The sequence below is a fragment of the Peromyscus leucopus genome, chromosome 10 (genome assembly GCF_004664715.2).
Source record: "Peromyscus leucopus breed LL Stock chromosome 10, UCI_PerLeu_2.1, whole genome shotgun sequence".
Lineage (NCBI taxonomy): Eukaryota > Metazoa > Chordata > Mammalia > Rodentia > Cricetidae > Peromyscus > Peromyscus leucopus.
The window spans coordinates 86,125,020-86,145,551 of NC_051071.1; the positions used below are offsets into that span (position 1 = coordinate 86,125,020).

The 20,532-nt window shown below is 47.5% G+C and overlaps 1 protein-coding gene across 1 annotated transcript in view; it reads left to right on the plus strand.

The window, feature by feature from the left end:
* Positions 1 to 11,788: 11,788 nt before the first annotated feature.
* Positions 11,789 to 20,532, plus strand: part of Cds1 (CDP-diacylglycerol synthase 1) — a 66,120-nt gene continuing 57,376 nt past the window's right edge. Inside the window, 2 exon segments of the mRNA XM_028867281.2 lie at positions 11,789 to 11,984; positions 11,987 to 12,015. Of these exon segments, the coding sequence (XP_028723114.1) occupies positions 11,900 to 11,984; positions 11,987 to 12,015 (114 nt within the window). The 5' untranslated portion in view covers positions 11,789 to 11,899.

Here is a 20,532-nt window from a genome sequence, read left to right on the forward strand (position 1 = left end):
AGGAGGGAGGAGGGAGGAGGGAGGAGGGAGGGGAGGGAGGGGAGGGAGGGGGAGGGAGGGGGAGGGAGGGGGAGGGAGGGCCCATCAAAATGAAGTGTGTATGAAAACCGCCGAGGAACCTTATTACTTGTAAGCCAATTTTTGAAATGAATAAAGATACTTTCCTCTGTGACCATGGGTGGATCTGGAGGACATTACGTTAAGTGAAATAAGCCACACTGAGCGGTGGGCAGCAGGGCCTGGAGGAGAATGGGTTTGCAGGGAATGTTCTAGTTTGTTTTCTGTCGGTGTGATAACACCATGACCAAAAGCAATTCCGGGGAGGAAAAATTTTATTTAATTTAACTGAAACAATGAAGCCATTGTTCAAGACTGAAAACCCTTGAGAATTGCTAAGCAGTTTTCCTCCTTGCCTTCTGTCTTCTTACTTTGCGCCCTCTCCAAGCCCTGCTGTCAATCCTGGCTTCTTTCCCTCCTCCCTGTCTTAGGGAAGGATGTCTTCCATCTCTTCTCCTGTTCCTACCTCCTTGCTGGCAGTTCCTGACGTTTATATTCAGGCTCTTCCCCTGCTTGCACCACAGTCTCACATTCCTCCCGTGACCTCATGTTTTACTTTGATGTCTTATTGACCCCCAAACTTGCTTACCTGAGATATATCTCTCAGCTCCGTCCAGCTGATTTCTCTTGAGAAGGGAGAAAGCACAGCTATCCTCAGTTCCCTTGCTCTTGGCAAACACAGTCATTCTTTAGAAGACCCTGAGCTCAAAGCCCTGGACCGTGACCTTTGGTTGAGTTCACCGGAGCTGCTATAGAAAACTAGCTCTCCTCTGCCTCTTAGATTTCAGGGCCAGTCCCTATTGCCCAGAGTTGTGGTTGTTAGTGTGGTTCATCCAGAGGCTGAATTTCATGTTCCCGAACTTCCCGTTGACACAAAACACAGCTCTTACCTAAAAAAAAAAGTATGATACTTTATTCTAGAGCCAACTATGAGTGTCCTCAACCTAGGGACACAGATTATTACCCCAAGTTCCATACTTCTACGAGGTCACAATTTTGTGATCTTCTTGTACTACCACTGCAAAGAAAAGTCATAAATCAAGATACTCTTCCAGTACCTTGACAGGTACATCCGGTAGATGAGCTAAAGCAGGACGGGGAGAGCTCTGGTACAGGCCTTCGATGCTGCTGTCTGCACTCTTAGTCCTTTGACCGGTGGAAAACTAAAATTTTGTTAAGTGACTACATCCCAAAAGAGCTGGGCTCTGAGCTGCAACATTCTAACCTCTCCCCACAGCACTGAAGTTGTGATTGATCCGCTTTGGAGATACCCCCAGGAATTCCCGTTCACATTCCTGACTACCACATGAGTGAGGACGGACTTGTAAGATGTATAGCTCTGCAGCAGGGCCCTTGCTCCCACGATCTGGCCTGCCCCATGTCTGTAAGTCCAAGGGAAAACCCACTATTTCAACACACAGGCCAAAATCCTGGGTGTTGTGCCCAACCTGCTTCATTCTGTCACATTCTGCAACAGCAACCAAAAAAAATATGTTGGTGCTCCCTCCGAATCCTAAGGAATCTGACACATCTTTATTACCTTTCCCTTGAAACCCTGATACAAGCAGCCAGCATCCCAGAATCCTCCTGGCTGGCTCTCTAACTCAGCCTTAACTCTCAGAGTAGATCCTAAACGTGGAACCAAGAGCATCCATTTACAACTTAACCATGTGCCACCCCCTTTCAAAGTTCCAGAGGCTTCTAAACTCTGGGTGTCTGGCTTACTCAGAACCCAAGTTCATAATAATAGAGCCTCCAAGGGCTTCCTTGCTCTGGTGACACTTGCCATACTCCACCCACCTTCTTTTAAAAATCCTTTATTTGTAAGATGAATTGCTGAACAGTCTTATTAATAAAAACCCAGAGCCAGATATTGGGGTGAAAACTGAGAGATCAGGGAATAGGACAAGCCACCACCAACCTCACCTTACCAACTCCTCAGCTTCCAAAGAGACCTACTTCCTGTATACCCAATCTATCGGCCTTTCTATTCTGCCATCTCCCTTCCTCTCTCCACCCAGCTACATAACTTCCTCTTTTTGCCCAGCTCTGTCACTTCCTGTCTGTCTGTACAGACCTCCAGATCCTTATGGTTAACTAATGTTGAAATTTAAGATGTGTGCCACCACGCCTGGCTCTGCTCCCAATGTGGCCTTGAACTCACAGAGATCCGGATGAATCTCTGCGCCCCACCCCCCCATGCAAGGATTAAAGGTGTGTGCTACCATTAAACTTCTATGTTTAATATAATGGCTAGCTTCTTCCTCTGATCTTCAGATAAGCTTTATTAGGGTATACAATATATTGGGGGACATAATATATCACCATATTTATTTATTTATTTTTTATTTTATGTGTATGGGTGCTTTGCCTGCATGTATATCTTGTACATTTGCATGTGGTTTCCACAGAGGCCAGAAGAGCATGCTGCATCTCCTGGAACTGGAGTTACAAACCATTGTGAGCTGCCATGTGGGCAACTGGAAATGAACCCCGATCCTCTGGAAGAGCAGCAAGTGCTCTTAATGGCTAAGCCATCTCTACAGCCCCTCAACTTTCTGGGCCGGCTCTAGGGTGTGTTTAGCAGACTCCCATGGGGGGGGGGTTGTTCTTGAGCTTTGTTTTCTCTGCCTGCATTGTTCTTCACTGGGGTCATCTGCATGACCTACACCTTCACTTCCTGTCTCCTTTGAGAGCTCTAAGTAGACCAGAATACCCTTGCACTGCCCCCACGACCCCACTCCTGCAGAATCCCTTAGTCTCTCATCCAGTTGTTGGTTTCTCCATAGGCTGCCTCACCACCCAATGCGCCATATGCCGACTTGCTCATTACCGTCCCCTCTCCCCTGCTGATCCTTGTCTTAGACTTGCTCAAGTGACTCACTTCATGTCCTCTGCCAGAAAATCGATAGACTGATCTATGAAACAACAGACATGCTTGACACTCTCTAGGTACCCCAAGAATATAAGCCCCAAGAGGGAAGGGATTTTTGTCTCCTGATATAACTGTCAGAGTCCAGTACCTCGAGTAACATGTGACACACACACACACACACACATACATACTCACGCAGGCACACACGTGTGCACACACACACACAAAAGAAACTAAATTAATAGTTGTGAATGAATAACTAGGACCATTTTAGGATGCCTGGTTATTCAAATACAATACATTTAAGTTATATTCATAAGACAGCTCTAAAAACGTAAGAGAGAGGACACTACTGAAGCGGAAGGGGCAGGCTGTGCAGCTCAGCGTCAGAGTGATTGCCTACTGTATACAAAGCCTTGGGTTTGAGTCTCAGAACCCCCCAAAAAACCAGCAGTGAATAAAACAGCAACAATTAGAGCTATAAAAATAAGTATTGAATTGTTCCTTTGAGTAAACTACTATGCTCAGAAACAGGCCAGGAGCCAATAGGCCATCTCAAAGTTCTAGTTACGTTTTTATTAAAAATCCAGTGGATTTCCTACTGCATCTGGAAGGACATTACCTCAGCTGACTTGTGCTTCGCACTGACTTTGGGCAGCACATGGGTTTCGTCTAAGGCCTTGCCCATGCTAGGCAAGAGTTCTTCCACTGTACTACATCTAATTGCTATTTCTAACTCCTCAAAACACCCGGAGCCTCTGATGGAAGATAAAGTATGGCTGACGTGCGCACATCTTGACTTACTATAAGGAACTCCTCTGACTTGTTCTCAATATTTCTCTTACCACAATTGTTTACAATGGTTTCCAGATAAATATTCCAGTTCTTAAAACCAGAAAGTCCACATTCCTGTTGTCACTTGCCCCCTGTGCAGCAAAATTTCCTACAACTTACCATATGCAAGTATTGACACATGGGCAGAGCCGATAGGCCAAGGTGTGGGCTGCGGACATGACTCCCTTGGTGATTCTTGTCTCAGCTTGTTCAAGTGTCTCTCCATGTCCTTATCCAGAAAGTCAACAGGATAACCCATACCCCTGTGGAATATAGACATTGTATATAAAGTGATTGTAGTGCTTGGTGCTTTGTGGGTACCTCTAGATGCTCCTCTCCATCTTCCTTTAGTCCCATCTCCCCCCCTTCCTTCTCCAGCAATAGTGCCACCAGACAGTAGGCCGCCTGCCTAAAAGACATGCCACTGTTCTTTCTTTCTTTTTTCTTTTCTTTTCTTTTTTTTTTTTTTTCTTTTCAAGACAGGGTTTCTCTGTGTAGTTTTTTGGTGCCTGTCCTGGATCTCGCTCTGTAGACCAGGCTGGCCTCAAACTCACAGAGATCTGCCTAGCTCTGCCTCCTGAATCCTGGGATTAAAGGCGTGCACCACCATCGCCTGGCATACCACTGTTCTTAAACCTGCAACTGTTCCACACACAACTGGTTAGCAGTTCATGTTCACTCTACTTCATGTTCTAAATATTTTGTTCTGAAATGAGAAGTAACTGAGGTTACTTGAGTCCATCAGGGTGAGATGATAGTCCAAAAGGATAGGCATTCTTGAGAAAAGACTTCAGAGAGCAGTATTGCCTTCTTCACCATGTAAGACCATGCAAGAAGGTCTCTGTCTGTAATCCAGGAGGAGGCCCTCCCCAGAAACCAACCGTGTTGACACTTTGATCCTGCCTTCTGAACCACAAGAAAATGATATTTTTATTGTTTGAGCTACCCAGTCCATAAAACTCTGCAGTTGGAAGTAATTAACTACACACATGCATGAGGCATTGGAGGAGGAGGTCAGAAGAATTTTGAAGTATATTTTAGAAAGAGCTTCAATCATGAAGGGAATTCTGATAGAAATAAAAACATTGATAGTCATTGTATCAGTAGGAAAGAAGAAAAAATGGGGATCTGGAGAGAAAGTTTTGTCTTTAAGATTATATGAACAATCTCACACATGAACAGAAATAGATGTCACAGGCCATTCTGATGAAGTGTCTGATGGAAAAAGGGAAAAGAGGACTTTGGAAACTAGAGGAAAGGTGAGCCACAAAGTTGAAAAGAATTTGCCTGAGTCTATGGTAGTCTGTTAGGTGTATAATGGCTCAAATTGAACAAGCCTGCCATTGTGGGTCAGTCAGTACTGGGCATGGGGGCATGCTCTGTACCCCAAGTCTCTGAAGCCAAGAGAGGAAGAGTTGAGGGGAGTGAGGGCTGTAATGTCATGCATTTGGACCCAGTTTTCTCAAACGGAAGCTCTAAAACTCACAGTTCTCAGTGGGCACTGCATTTGGAGAAAGGAAGAACCCACACACCCATCGGATAAGTTAATAGCTCATCCTGCCCATGCCCATCCTCACCTCCCTCCCCACACCATCCTCAGAAGTCCTGAAACAGCATAAAACTGGCACAACCATTTGGTAGGGAAATCCTACAGACCCTGTCAACATATTAAAAGCACATGTTGCTAAAATTCCTTCTCTTGAGGGGAGACATCACCAACATCAGCTCCCTTCTCCTACATCCCAAGGACAAACGGAGGTGTGATTCCACTGACGTTCACTCTGGGGAACCAGTGAGTTTGTTAGGCTTGCTTACAGAGCAGTGTGTGAGGGGCTACACTGGAACATGGATGACTCTAAAAGCTGCCGCATGACAAGGTCTGTACCCAGCACGCATGTATGCATGATGACTCCCCGGTGGCTGTTCCTCCCCCACCCCCCAGCTTTCCCTATCTGTAGCCTCTAGCCTTTCTCAGAGTCTGAGGCCACATTCAGTTATGACAGAATTTCCTACAACAACTTGGGACGGGTGGGTACACACTCAGGTGAGGGTCCCAGGACCCTCCTTAGCCCCTCCTTGCAAAAAAAGGTTTCAACACAAAATTTCCTTTAGAAACCTATCATTCTGAGTCTCTTGACCTTTTTCTTGTAAATGGGAATGAATAATTACGATATTTGCAGTGTCTCGTAGGCGAAGCAGAACAAGTGAAGTGATGCATGTGAAGGTTCTTTGTAAAGTGTTTTAACCCAAAGAGCCATTGTACTTTGGATGAGGTGTGGTTAGGATATGGCTTCGGCCATGCTATATGAAAATGCTGGTAAGCTGGGTCAAAGCTTGAAGACAGTGAGTAGAGCAATGACCCCAAACTCAGGGCTATTGGTGTGTGAACCCCACGCTTCTAACCACCCCATTGCATTGACCTCTGATCCCTGTCCGTGTAACATCACACACCTCGCCATTGTTTCCCTGGACAGTTTCCTTGAAAGTAAGAGTGTTGTGAACACCAATTATCTTTCAAGGTTTTCCCATAAGATGCCTTGTTGACAGGCTTAAATTAGAAATTCTGGTTTTTTGGGGGGTTTTTTGCTTTTCATTAATTTATTTTATTTTACCTTTTTTTGAGATTTGATTTTAATTATACTATTTCTCCCTTCCCTTTCCTCCCTCCACACCCTTCCACACACCCCTCCCTGCTCACCTTCAAATTCATGGCCTCTGTTTTCACTAATCGTTATTATTATCCATAGATGTATCTGCATGTACATAAATATTTCTAAATATAACCTGTCAATCCATATAATGTTACACGTATGTATGTTTTCAGGGCTAACGGTTGGCGGCCCTGACGAGGGCCACCTCTCCTGCTCCCGGCTTCACTCAGTGGCCTGTAGTTCTCTGCGTAGGGGTAGGGCCAAGGCCTTCGGGGCTTTGTTCTGTGTGCTTTGTCAGGTTCACCGGTATCCTTGTTTAGCTCACATTTGGGCAGTCACGCTGGTGAGATTTTATGGGCGTGGCTTCCCATGCTACTAGAAGACAAACTCCCGTCTTCCACAAGGATCCACTGGGACCAGGCTGCACAACTCTCCATATCGACTCATGGTTTTCTGTAGTGGTCTCTTTCTGTTACAAAGAGACATATACTTGATGAGGGAGGAAGATGACACTTACATGTGCACATAAGGTCAAATGTTTATAGGTTATTGTTAGGGATTATTCTGGTTTTGTAAATCAGTGGTTAAAGATTCTCCTCCAATAACCATGGTTTCACTAGCACTGGTTAACTAGGTAGGTTTTCTGTACCAGGCATGGAATCTCTCTTGTTGTAGGGGTCTTAAGTCCAATTAGAGGACTGCACCAGTCGGGTGGTTATTGATGTAGTTCGAAGGTGTCATAGTTGGGTGGGACTGTTGGTTGCTTCTCTTCTTTGGAAGATGCATGGCGCCTTCTGAAGCCATAAAAGGAACCTCCTTAGGGAGGGGGCATTCAGGTAGGTTGCTCAGGGACCTTTGGGTCCTATTTCTGAGGTGCATGATGTCTTTAGCTATAGGGATTCACTTTCTACTTCTAGGGGGTAACCTAGGGTAACAGTGACTGACTTTATATTTGGAAGTCTCTTAGCCCTAGCCAACACCTCAAAAGAGGGCTTCTCCCATCAGGTACTGGGGTTTTGTTTAGTGGTTTGTCTTAGTCAGTATTCTATTGCTGTGAAGAGATGTCATGACCATGCCAACTCTTATAAGAGAAAGAATTTAATTGGGGCTTTCTTACTGTTTCTGAGGTTTAATCCATTATCATCATGGTGGGAAGCATGGTGGTACATAGGCAGACATGGTGCTGGAGCAAGTAGCTAAGAGTTCTACATCAAATCCACAGGCAGCAGGAGGAAGAGAGAGCCACTGGGTCTGGCTTGGGCCTTTGAAATCTCAAAGCCCGCCCCCTCCAGCGACACACTTCCTCCAGCAAGGCCACACCTCTTAATCCTTTCAAATAGAACCACTCCCTGGTGACTAAGCATTCAAATCAAATTACATGTATTATTTTTAGGGAAATGGTTAATCATATGATTCCTTTTGGCTTTTTTAGCCATCTATTTTGTTATTTTACCTCTCTCCCTCCCTCCTCCTATATTGAACTTTTCCCCTTTAAATCAGAAATGCTTACCTCCAACTTATATAGAGAGCTGGAAGAGGTAGCAGAGAAGATAGGTCAGGCCACAAAAGCTAGCTATAGGAAGGGTATGCAGGCAACCAGGAACACTTGGTGAGGCGGAGCTTTTCTTCCCTTGGCAAGCTGGGATGGCACAGGCAAGTCCCTCAGGACGGTCTGATGTGGGAAGCAGCTCAGATGCCCACCTAAGAGGGCAACTTTCCTCAGTCTTGAATCCTCGGGAAGCAGTTCTGGGGGAGCAGTAGCAGGTCTCTGTACACCCTGTCCCCATGACTGTGGGAAACAGAAGTTAACACCAAAGCCAAAATAGATGCCATAAAAATAACACCATTGCCAGGGCGGTGGTGGCACATGCCTTTAATCCCAGCACTCAGGAGGCAGAGCCAGGCGGATCTCTGTGAGTTCGAGGCCAACCTGGTCTACAGAGTGAGCTCCAGGACAGGCACCAAAACTACACAGAGAAACCCTGTCTTGAAAAACTGAAAAATAAATAAATAAATAAATAAATAAATAAATAAATAAATAAATAACACCATCATCACTTGCCTCTCACACTGCCCAGCAAATCCCTTCCTAAGAGCTAAGTAATTCTAAGACCACTGCCGTGGAATCTCTTCAAACTAGCCAAAAGTGTCTCCTGGTCCAGCGTCTGCCATGCGCTCCGGGACTCCTGGAAACCCTTCAGCAGGTCAAACCATAGCAGGAGCGACAGGCGAGGCGTGGGAATCATTGCATGTCAGATTTTGTGTCACGGAACACAAACGTAGTAAGTGAAGAAAAATGAAGGATTAAAAAGAAAAAGGAAAGAAAAAAGACCTTGAAGAAAGTCTGCAAAGAGAAAGTGCATTAAAGCCAGTTATGGTTGAATACATTGTAATGTATTTTAATTAAAATATGAAATCATTACCAGAGCTTCTTTTAATACATGTTAAACTTAATGTCCTTTTAAAAGTAAAGTGAAAAATTAAGAAAAGTGAATACCCATGTGTATTAGTCGAAGTTCTCTAGAGAAACAGTACTAATAGAATTAATCTGTCTTATCTCTTTCTACTATCTATCTATCATATCTATCATCTATCTACCATCTATCTATCATCTACCTATCTACCATCTATCTATAATTTATCATCTACCTACCATCTATCATCTATTTATCTACCTACCTATAAGATTTATTAGAGTGCCTTGCAGGATATGTTCTGAATATTCCAACAATGGCTGTCTTCTGATGTGAAGTCCAAGAATACAAAAGTTGTTCAGACTATGAGTCTGGATGTCTCAGCTGGTCTTCAGTATATTCAGGAATTCCAAAGAAGGCTCCTACAGCAGTGAAGGAGTGAACTTGCCAGCAAGAGCAAGCTCAAGTGAGAGCTTCCTCCTCCTGTGTTCTTCACAGAGGGTGCCCCCAGGTGTGGCCCAGATTTAAGGTGGCTCTTCCTACCTCAAGTGATCCAATCAAGAAAAACAATCCCTCACAGGGTTTTAGCTCCAGATGTAGTCAAGTTGACAATCACTATTAGCCATCACACCATATATGTCAAAACATAAAACTCAAAACATGAACACCAAATAATTTCCCACCAGGCCATACATTGCTATCCATTTGTTTCTCATTCACTTCTTCAGCAGACACTGCTGACTGTCTGAGGGTAAGAGCTGGCTCCGTGGCAAGACCTTAGTCTGTGGTTCTATCGATCATTCAACTAGAGTCAATATCTATAATGAAGACAGAAATAAATTACCATCTCAGCCCAAATACAGGGAGTGGCAGAACTCACCGAAGGGCTCTGCACGGTCCCTCTTCCCTGGGTGGAAAAACACTATTCTGTTAAGCTCACTGTCTTCTCTCGTCCCTCTCAGTAGGCTTTACCCCCACCCTACTGCAGAGGGGGAAGACAGAAAGAGAACCCCGAGGAGTTGCCTGGGGGAGGGAAAGGAAAGTGTTGAGCTGCCTCCCTGAGCCAGGGTGATGAAGGGCTAGAGTCTGTAACAGCTAGAAGGGGCCAGGAGGCCAGCCTCCTTACTATTCACTTTACAGATGGCTTATCCACTTACTGGAGGCCACAGAGATAATGGGCACTGCTGGAGCTAGAACACTGGCTCCCCAACTTCGTGGAAAAGTTTACAATCCTCCTTTCGGCTGGATGGAATCCATAGCCAAAGAGTCAACCCACCACAGCCTTCTGTGGCCTCTTCTGCTGTTATTTTATCTTCCTATATGGAAGTACTTCAACTGGGCGGTGGTGGCACACGCCTTTAATCCCAGCACTCGGGAACTACAAAGAGAAACCCTGTCTCGGGAAAACAACAACAAAAAACACCCCCCCCCCCCCCCCCCCGAGAAAAAGATTTAAATGAAAGTACTTTATCTCCAAAAATGTAGAACAATTAGCCTAATTACTCGAGGTCTTCTGTTTTTACCAAAACAAAAACAAACAAAACAAACCCTGAAACCAAAACCAAATATACACACATAACATGTATATCACTTGCAGGACTTATTCTCATACCTTCCATTAGTTTTAAGTGATATTTATTTACGTGTATGAGTGTAAATGGAGAGATCAGTGGTCAGCTTTCTGGAGGCAGTTCTCTACTTCCCCCAGGTAGGCAGGGCTTGGGAACTGAACTTGAGTCCTCAGGCTTGGCTGATGTCTCTACCCGCTGAGCCCTCTCCAACCCTTCTCAATCATTTTTGCTACCCTGCCTCCAAAGAACAAATTATACTTTCTCTACACTTTTGGAAAGTGAAGCTGGTAACCCTAGCTGAACTTGACGGCTTTAAAGATCTGTTGGGCCAGGCAAAGAAATGCCAATCTGTTTCTCATTGTGTCTTCCTCTGACGTTTGAATTTTGCTGGCTAGTTATTAGAATTTAAGAACAACATATTCCTCATTTTCACCTTGTCAGTAATGACCTGGGAGATTGTTGACTAGTTACAATGAAGGTGCTCCTTTGACCCTTCGCGGAAGGCGTGTCCTGTCTTTAATAACCAGCTAGCAGACGCATGTAAAGAAGACTAAGCACCTGCTAACAGGATTTAGCCTGGAATTAAGGCAGATCATGTGTCCATCCTGTTCCAGCTTTAGCGTCCCAAGGTCCTTGTCTTTCAGAGACAAGGTTGGCGGTGGCGCCCTAAGGCATCCAAGGTTCTCGGTGGGACCTACTAGGGTCGAACATGTTGTGAGATTCAAACACCCGAGTTTCCCCGGTACAGAACCTCGGTACGACACTGAAACTATTAGCCAACTCATCCCCAGGCACCGGGGGTGGCAAAGCAAGGGCTGGAACGCGGAGCCGACGGGTCTGTCCTGCCGAGCAAGTTTCTGCTTGGGGACGCCTTGCGAAGCTCCGCCACGCCGCGGCGTCTCTAGCTGGGCCGAGTCCCTTGAAAGAGTCGGCGGCGCCGTCGAGGGCTTCCCGTCCCTGGTTCTCGCCTCCCGGTCCTCCAGCCCCCGGCCCGTGCCCGGGTCCCGTGCGCCCAGGGCGCACCTTTCCGGGCCCCCACCTGCGCGCGGGGCGGGGCCGGGGCCCTGACGTCACCGCCCGGGGCGGGGCCTCGGGCACCGCAGTGCAGCGCCGAGGGGCGGGGCCTGCGGCGCGTGACCGTGCTGCGGGAGCTCGGGGCGGCGGGAAGGTGGGGCGGCGGGAAGGAAGGTGGGGCGGGCGAGCCGGCGAGCGGGCGGGCCGGCCAGGGTGGCGCGGTTCGCCAGGCGCGAGGAGGGCCGGGCTGCTCCTCCGCCCTCTGGGGCCAGTGCGTGGAGCCGCGCACCTGGCAACGGCGCCGCGTCCCCGCCCGCCCGCCCGCCCGCGCCTCTCGCCCGCCCGCGCCGCCCGCGCCGCCCGCACCCCTGCCGGCGGCGGCCTCGAGCGCTCGCTCGTTGATGCCGTTCTCGGGGTGACCCGGCGCGGCTCCGCGGTGGCGGGGCGCTAGACGACGCCAGCCCAGCGACGCGGGAGCGGGACATGCTGGAGCTGCGGCACCGCGGGGGCTGCCCCGGCCCCGGGGGAGCGGGGACGCCGCCACCCCGCGAGGGAGAGGCGGCCGGCGGCGACACGAAACCGAGAGCACCAGCGACAAAGTGAGTGAGTGAGTGGGGCGGGGCCGGGGCCGCGCCCCCCGGAGCGGGCGTGCCGCGGGGGTCCTGCGTGTCCGTCCCCCACCCCGCCTCCCGGGACTTCTTCCCCCGATCCCCCCCTTCCACTCCTCCCCGCTCCGGGGTCGGGATGGAACCCGTCACCGCGGGCGCCCCGGCTGTCTTGTGGCCGCCACCTCTCTCTCCTTTCCTTGGTAGGGCGACAAAGTTGGGAGTAAACTTAAGACGGGCACCTTGGGCTCCGGGCTGTCATTGGAGCCTGACGCAGACGGGCTCTGGAGCTGCTCCAAGCTGCGCTTTCGTTTCTCTGTTCTTTTTCCGGGCAGATAGATTCCGGAGGGCTGAGGCTGTCGTGCACCGGGAGCGCGTGAGTGCCTGGCACTCAGGGCAGTAGTCGTCCCACCCCTGGTTTTCATTTAAGCGAACAGGCTAATTCCAGACTTTGTGTACCCCTCACCTTTAAAATAGATTAACCTTGCATGCAGAGGTAGTATCATTATTATAGTTAAGGCTACAAAGTGTCAAGAGTTTAGGTGTGTTTCCTAAACTGGTGCCAGTAAGAACTTTTGGAGGAAAAAAAACCCTGCAGTTTTATCACCGTATGAAATAGGTAGATTGGGAAATTGGGCCAGAGAATGCATTTATTATAAAAGCTTATGTTTACAGAATTCCACTCTGCTTGAGAAACTCAAAACTTTTGAAATCATTCTTAGAATTCTTTTGTGGAAGATCGGGTGTGGTGGTGTTTGCCCGTAGTCCCAGCACTAGGGGATAGGGAGAGGTGGAGGCAGGGAAATCGTTCTTAGCTCTGTAGTAAGCTCAACGCTGGCCCTGGTATCAAAAAACAAACAAACAAACAAATTACTCAAGTTGTCTTGGGATGGCCCAAGGTCAAGCTCACTGCGTTTTGGTACTGGAACCCAACTTTCCCATCTACGTCTGAGACAACCCTTGCAGCCTGATTGTTCCTCTCAAAACTTATGTTAATGAACTTGATGGAGCTTGAGTTACAAATCTGTGCTTAGATAACACGGAAGCAATAAATAGGAAGGTGATTTTAGGATCCGAACTTCAGACTCAATGAGTTGGCAGCTGCTTTCCTGTTCTTGAGGGGCATGAGGATGAAGTGAGAGTCTGGGAAGTCTGGGAAGTACATGTGCCAAGGAAATAGACAAAATGCATTTCCCGGCTCTGGAAGGTTGAAAACTGGATGCAGTGGGCTAAGAACAGCCTTTGTGAAAACTGCCTTGGAAACTAGACCAAAAATAGAATTAATTAGGTTGGGATTTTGTTTTAGCACTGGTATCCTTTGGAATCAAGGAAATACCAGCCTCCTCAAGTTGACTTCTTTAACTGGAGAAAGCTAACGAGCTCTTATTAAGACAAAGCATGTCCCCGAAAACGGGAAACAGTGCATAAAATAGCTTTTGAATTTATTTTCTTACATTTCAAACACCATAGTGTATTTAAGATAGGAATGGCGTCTGTGGCGTCCTTGGACTCATTAGAGTCCTCGGCATCTCCCTCGGTGACTTGTTTACTCCGCTGGCCTGTGTGTTTCTGTATGAGTGCTGTGTTGTTAGCTGTCGTTGATAGAGATTTTGGTGGATGTGGCTTTCCGAGATGAAGTGTGTCCATCCGTAACTGGTTCTGTCATGAGTTCTTAGACGAGGGTGAGCGTGTTCAAACTGTGCGGAAATGTCGCTGTACTTCCAGATCCCTGTCTCAAGGAGCCCTTGACTCGCTAGGCTCTAAGGCCTTGAGCTGTATCCTCTGTCTGTCCTTTCTTATCGGGGTGTGTATTTGAACACACCTATATTTCCAGGTCAAGGGCTATTTTTAAATCAGTTGCCTGTTGGAGGCTGGTTAATATTTGGTCCATCGAAACTCTTTAAGTGCTGTTCTGTTCAAGAGCCAGTCAAGAAGAAGGAAAAAAAAAAAAACCTTTTGAAATTAATGCAAGAAGTGGAGGAGGTGCTTTCTATCCTGCTGTTAAAATGCACTCCCGAGCTTTGCCATTTTGTAGCCTTTATAATCGTATTGTTAAGTTGACATTTCCATTGTTCAGGACCCCGAGACTTCTGCCCAGAGAAAGCTCCGTGTCCCAGAGAATTAACGTGTGAAAAAAAGTGCTCCTTTACCTCAAGGAGAATGTACCAGGACTTGAAATGGCCAAGCAGTACCCGACAGAGAACAAGGACCCCCTCGCCCAGCCCTACCCTGGAGCCTTGTGTGGGTTAGATTCAGTAGACAGCTGTGAAGACCTTGTAAGCATCTCGGGCCTGAATGAACTCTACTTGGAGAATGTAGAAGCTTTAAAGAGGGTTGAAGTAGGAAGTCAAGATGCCTGGGAATTCAGTCATGTGGACTAGGGTTAGGGCAGGGGTTAGGACTGGGGTTAGGACAGGGTTAGGGCAGGGGTTAGGACTGGGGTTAGGACTGGGGTTAGGGCAGGGGTTAGTGCAGGGGTTAGGGCAGGGGTTAGTGCAGGGGTTAGGGCAGGGTGTTCTAGGCAAAAGGCATACAGAACTGCTTCTTGACTCAGCGTTCTAGGGACAGAACCCAGAAGTTAGTTTGGAAATCCCAGGGCATAAACTCGGCCTGTTTAGAAGGTGGGGTTGAGCGCTGGCCAGCCTTGCAGCCTGTGATGTTCCTCTTTACCCATGGACTCTGGGAAGCTGCTGCACTGAGCTTTGTTGTTGCTTTGGTTACTGGTTTCCTTTGAAGTAGCTCTTTCTGTGTAGTCCAGGCTGAGCTGGAACCCACCATCCTCTTGTCTTTGCCTCTCTGGTGCTGGGGTTGTGTGTGTGTGTGTGTGTGTGTGTGTGTGTGTGTACCACCACACCTCTCTTGCCACCGGAAACTTCTGCAGAGACATGCATCGCTCAAGAGCAATGGTCTAGAAAGTGCTGGAAGGGGGGACCCCGAAAAGGAGGGTGTTGCAGAGCTGTCTAGGGGAATTGATGGGCCAGTGGTCAGTCTCGGGGAGATGGTGTCCTACAGTGGAGAGAAAGCACGTTCTGTCAAAAGGTGGTGGTGGGACCATGACATAAGTCACGGTAAGACTGAGGAAAGAGGGCCCGTGTTAGAAAAGAGTTAGGGATGTAAAGAGTAGCAAAGGTGAAGATCCTGAAGGCTAAAAGAGGAGGGACTGGGGGGCTGGAGAGATGGCTCAGAGGTTAAGAGCACTGACTGCTCTTCCAAAGGTCCTGAGTTCAATTTTCAGCAACCACATGGTGGCTCACAACCATCTCTAATGAGATCTGACGCCCTCTTCTGGCCTATAGGGATATGTGCAGACAGAACACTGTACACATAATAAATCTTTAAAAAAAAAAAAAAGAGGAGGGACATGGAAGGTGTCCCCAGTAGCGCTCTAGAATACAGCCGAGACACACCCAGGGGTTAGCCAAAGATCTTAGTGGAAACCAGGCTCTGTGCTAGGGAAGCGAGAGGAGGTGACAGTGTAGGGCTGTAAGATAGGAGGACCAGCCCTCCAGACTCAGGGAGCTGAGCAGAAGAAGGGGTGGAGAGACTGTAAGAGCCGGAGGGGATGGATGGCTCACCGCAGGACTTATGCACGTGTGAAGTCACTGGAGACCGAGGCCACATGCACAGAGCCGGCACAGGTCCAGGCCGCATGGGGTCCCAGCATGGAGAGGGGGGAAGTAGACACAGGCTCCTACCCCTAACCAGGAAACTATCAGCATCGGATACCTACTTGCCAAGAGAAGATCAGCTCTCTCCAGTAGAGTGTCACTGGGTGTATCAACCGTATCCCCGGGCAGGCCCCAGGTCCAGGAGTTGTTGGCCAACACAGAATGAATGAACTCAGTGGTAGTTTTGTGGATTTCTTGTTTCACTTTGGTTTTTTGTTTTGAGAGAGAGGGAAAGAACATAAAGTTGGGTGGTTAGGGAGGTGGGGAAGAACTGGGAGGGATGGAGGGAGGGGAAATGTGATTAAACTATATTGTATGAAATTTTTTTTTTTCGTTACAAAAGGATAAGGGAAGATGTTGTTTTCGGTGGAGGGAGATGTGTTCTTAGAAAGAGGTCAGAGAGAGATGAGGTGCTGACATGGGTGAGGAGGCCTAAGCACTGGGCAGGAATGAGTGGAGAGCACAGGGCAGTGTACATATATACCAGGGAAGCAAAGACGGACGGACGCTTCTTCATTGAGGGAAAAAAGCAGACATAGAGTCCAGAACCATTTTGAAAAGCAGAAGAGCAAAGATCCAGGTGTTTGCCTTGGGCCCTCCACTTTCTTCGTCCATCAGGGACTTAGAACCAGTGAGCACTCATGAATCTAAGAAACAAACGAGCTTAGCCGAACACACTGGTGGTTTCCCTTTTAAGACTGGGGACATTAAATGACCAGGAAGCGGTTAACAGATGTGTGCAGATTGTTAGCACCAAATCCGCATGGTTGTTAAGTAAGTCTCAGCATTTGATGTTTGTGAGGGGGCTCAGTTCCGAGGCTGTCCTGGGCTTTTTCACTTGCTCCTTACAGTGTGTGCAGAGTAACAGCTGAGGGGAAAAGCAGTTGGTGCCCCGCAGCGGGAGAGCAGGTGTGACAGAACTGGGATGCCTCTCGATGTGAAGACTCGCTTATGATGGGTAACTGCAATACAGATGTGTGGAGTTGTGGAGACGGCCAGGAGGGTATTGAGGAAGATCAGCATCTTTCAACCGAATGTTCTGCCCATCAGCACTTCCGATTGTCAGCCGATGTGTCATTGAAACGCTCCCTCTAGGTCCTCCGAGGATCAGGGCCTTCCTGAGCAAGTGTGTTCAGGAATAAGCTAGGCCACTACAGTCAGTTCTAAAGTTGTGGATGTGTGGACAGAAAGCTGTGGGGAGGTAAGGATTGGTCCTTGGCCATTTAAAAGTCTTTTTTTTTTTTAATATTTGGGATTTCTAAAGAGCAGCCTGGTGTTACTGCATGAAGTTTTACGTGTTGGGTCTTGACTTTTAGTAATTCATCTTATCATTTTGAGAAATTTCCCACAAAATATTATCAGCTATCTATAACAAATTATCTATTCCACTAGAGTACACTTTCTGATGCAAGCAACCAATATTTGTGCATGTCATAACTGTACCAGGGAAAGGTGGGACATTTTGTTTACTTAGTTAATTTTTTTCACACTTTACAGGTCTTTTATTTTTGTCTACCTGCTGTGTTGTGAATTCATAGGGGCTGGTCTCCAGCGGCTCGGACTTGTTCCCATTGGTTCTTGCCAAGTGTGCTTCTCTAGGTGAAGCCGGCTGGCATGTGGGCCAGACCGAGTGCCTCTTTGCTTCCTTCCTTTCCATGACCGCCTCTCCTCACTAATTGACGATGCTCTTGGCTCTTGGAGTGCTAACTATGGTCCACAACCATTGGTTCTCTTGACAAGAATCCTGCTTTACCGTAACAGTGCAAGTAGCGCCGCCCCTTCCTGTCCCATCGTGGTGACATTTATGGGGCATCCTTGTGAAGTGTTCCTGGGTCCTCATTAGCACCGTGTCACCCTGTGTTTCTGGAGGACACATGTCCCACACTTCCCTTTCCCTTTGTGTTGGTCACTTTGGCAGTTTACTGGAAGATGATCGTCCTGGCCAGAAGGAGGTGGGGCAGTTTAGAGTGGTCCTAGGAAATGATCTTGTAAACACTGATAGACAACAACAGAGATCATTACTCTGTGTTTATGTATTGACATAGCTGCACTCTTGTCAGACAGACAAACATAGTCATAGACGGACGACTCAGCTAAATACATGGGTCGGCTGTGTCTGTTTTCCCTCAACTATTCTGTGTTTGAGAATTCTGCTTAAAAATATTTTAATTCAGTGCGTTGAAACAGGCCATTCAGGATCTTTACCAGCTCTCTGAGACTTAATTTGGTTTTGTGCCGTGGGAAAATGATGGTTACGTGCCTCTCTAAGCAAGGCTCAGGTGAGATGCCACCTTCTTGGCTGACACAGACATGACCAAAGGTTGCTGGTTGTCTGTGGAAGAAAGTCCCAGGTAGGCAAATCGCTGGGAGTCCTTCACGAGACGGGCGATTTTAAATGGCACGTCCCTTAGTGGAGAGGCATGGGGTGGTGACAGGGCAGCCCTGCATCTCAGACCAGCCAGCGCATGGACTTGTGCTGCAGCACTGGTGTGCTCTGCTCTCCTATGGTCAGATCTCACCGTGCTGTGTCCTGAACTCCCAGAGGACCAGTTCATTTGGGTCATTCCTGAAGGGTGCTGGCATTAGTTGTCTCGATCTATATAAAATATATATATATTTTTTACCCACAGGGGACTCAGATTTATTCTTCTAGTAATTGTTATGTCTGCTTAAGAGTTTGTCAGAACTACCAAAATTTTAAATTTTGTTTAAAATACAACATTGAAATGCACTGAATGGAAGAGTCCAATCTATCTTAAATGTTTTGTGAACCTGAAGGCTGCTTCCTGGCTGTGGTGGCTGTCCTTTTGTGTGTTAGGACTCCTGGTTGGCTGACTCACGCTCAGTGTGGGGTACTGAAGCTCATCTCACTCCATCATCACCTGGCCCACAGGGCACCGAACCCGTTGGCATTAAGATTAGGGCTCACTGCCATGCCATTTTCCTGGTCCAAGTAGGTCGTTTCAAATACATGGAGGTGCTGTGGGCAGTAAATATTTATTAAGCTCATCTTGGAATTAGCATTTCATCTCAATATGTAGAAATCCAGATGAGGAAATAAGATATTTTCTTTGACCTACTTACTGGCAGGTAGAGCCTTTTAGCAGCTGTATGGGATGGTGTGCTTGTGGAGTTCAGTGTGTGTGGGGTCCAGTGCATGTGGGGTCCAGTGCATGTGAGTCCAGCGCATGTGGATCCAGCTAATGTGGAGTCCAGTGCATGCGAGTCCAGCGCATGTGGGGTCCAGTGCATGTGGATCCAGTGCATGTAGATCCAGCACATGTAGATCCAGTTCATGGGGGTCCAGTGCATGTGGATCCAGTGTGCGTAGAGTCCAGTGCATGTAGAGTCCAGCACATGTGGAGTCCAGTGCATGTGGATCCAGTGCATGTGGATCCAGTGCATGTGGCACTCGCTGGAATTCTGCACACACTACTGTTTGCACTACATTTAATAAATGCAGGATTGATGCCTGGCACCTTCCAGCCTTTACATGGGTGACTTTTCTTATTCTTTCTCCTGATGGATTCACCACATATGTTTGCATCCTGAAACAGTGCATTGTTTAGTTTTAAACCTTCCTCCAGATCTACACATAATTTTCATCGTCAATATCTAGCCCTTAGTTTTAAGTAATTATAAATAGTCTGCTAAGTTTGTTTTGCCCTGTGATGTGGGCTTGCAAATATTTATTGGTGAATGGCTTGAAACTGAGTTACAGATATGCTGGACACTCACTGTGAGCAGAACCACACATCTATCTTTTCTTTCTTTCTGACACTGACTTGAGTAGCCCAGGCTGGCCTTGAACTTGCTATGTGGCAAGGATGACCCTGAACTCTGATCCTCTTGCCTCTGCCTCCCGAGTACTGGGATGAACGGGCTAGCTAAGCCTTAAATCTCTTAAAGACATCTTCCTGCATAGTCACGATACTGTTACAAGTTTAAAAATTAGCACGTCTCATGTCGCTGGTTACAGTGGCGTACACGCATACCTCCGACTAGTTGTTGGGAGATTGAAATGGGAGGATCACTAAGCCCAGGAGTACAGGACAAGTCTGGGCAACACAGACCCATTTAAAAAAAATCCATATTCTAGTCTCCTAATTGTCCCCAGTGCTTCGTTCAGAGCCCCCCCCTCCCCCAAATCAGGATCCTAGTGGGAGAGTACCAGGAGCAGGTTTAGTGATTCTTTGTTGATTTACTGGGTTTTTTTGTTTGTTTGTTTGTTGACAGTGTAGTGATGAGAAAATGGTGATGTCTCTGGAGAAGCATTAATAAAAACTCAGGTAAAGCACACATTTGCTATCGTAATGGATATTAGCATTTGAATGAAGCCAGTCAGCTGTCTGAGTTTCTCTACGTTGTCCCCTCAAGGGATCTTAGTTCTAATTTGGGACTTGAGACTTACATAAATGACACCATTAGACATAGTGTAATTTTAAGAATGACGTGTCTCCAGGGAAAGGTTACAGCGAGCTGGAACTGCAGGGACGTCTTAGAACAGGGCCTGAGATTGGGTGGGATGTGAATACGGCCCATGGCATTAGTGGTGTGGCCGCCCAGGAGGCTGGACCTCCTCACGTCTGTCACAGAGACGGCCATCACCAGCCCCTCAGCATGTCCAGTCCTCAAGTGCAAGCAAAGCCCTGGTGGGTGGAACTCTGGCAGGTGGAGAGGCCAGAGAACTGAGTCAGGTAAACTGGACAGAGAGGAGGTTGCTGGAGGGGTTCTCTCTCTGGCAGATAGGACTACGGGCGCTTTTTGGTGTCTCGTTTCTGATAACTTCTGTGTCTGCCGCCACAAACTGTGCCTTGAAACAACAGCAGCTCACTGTCTCGCG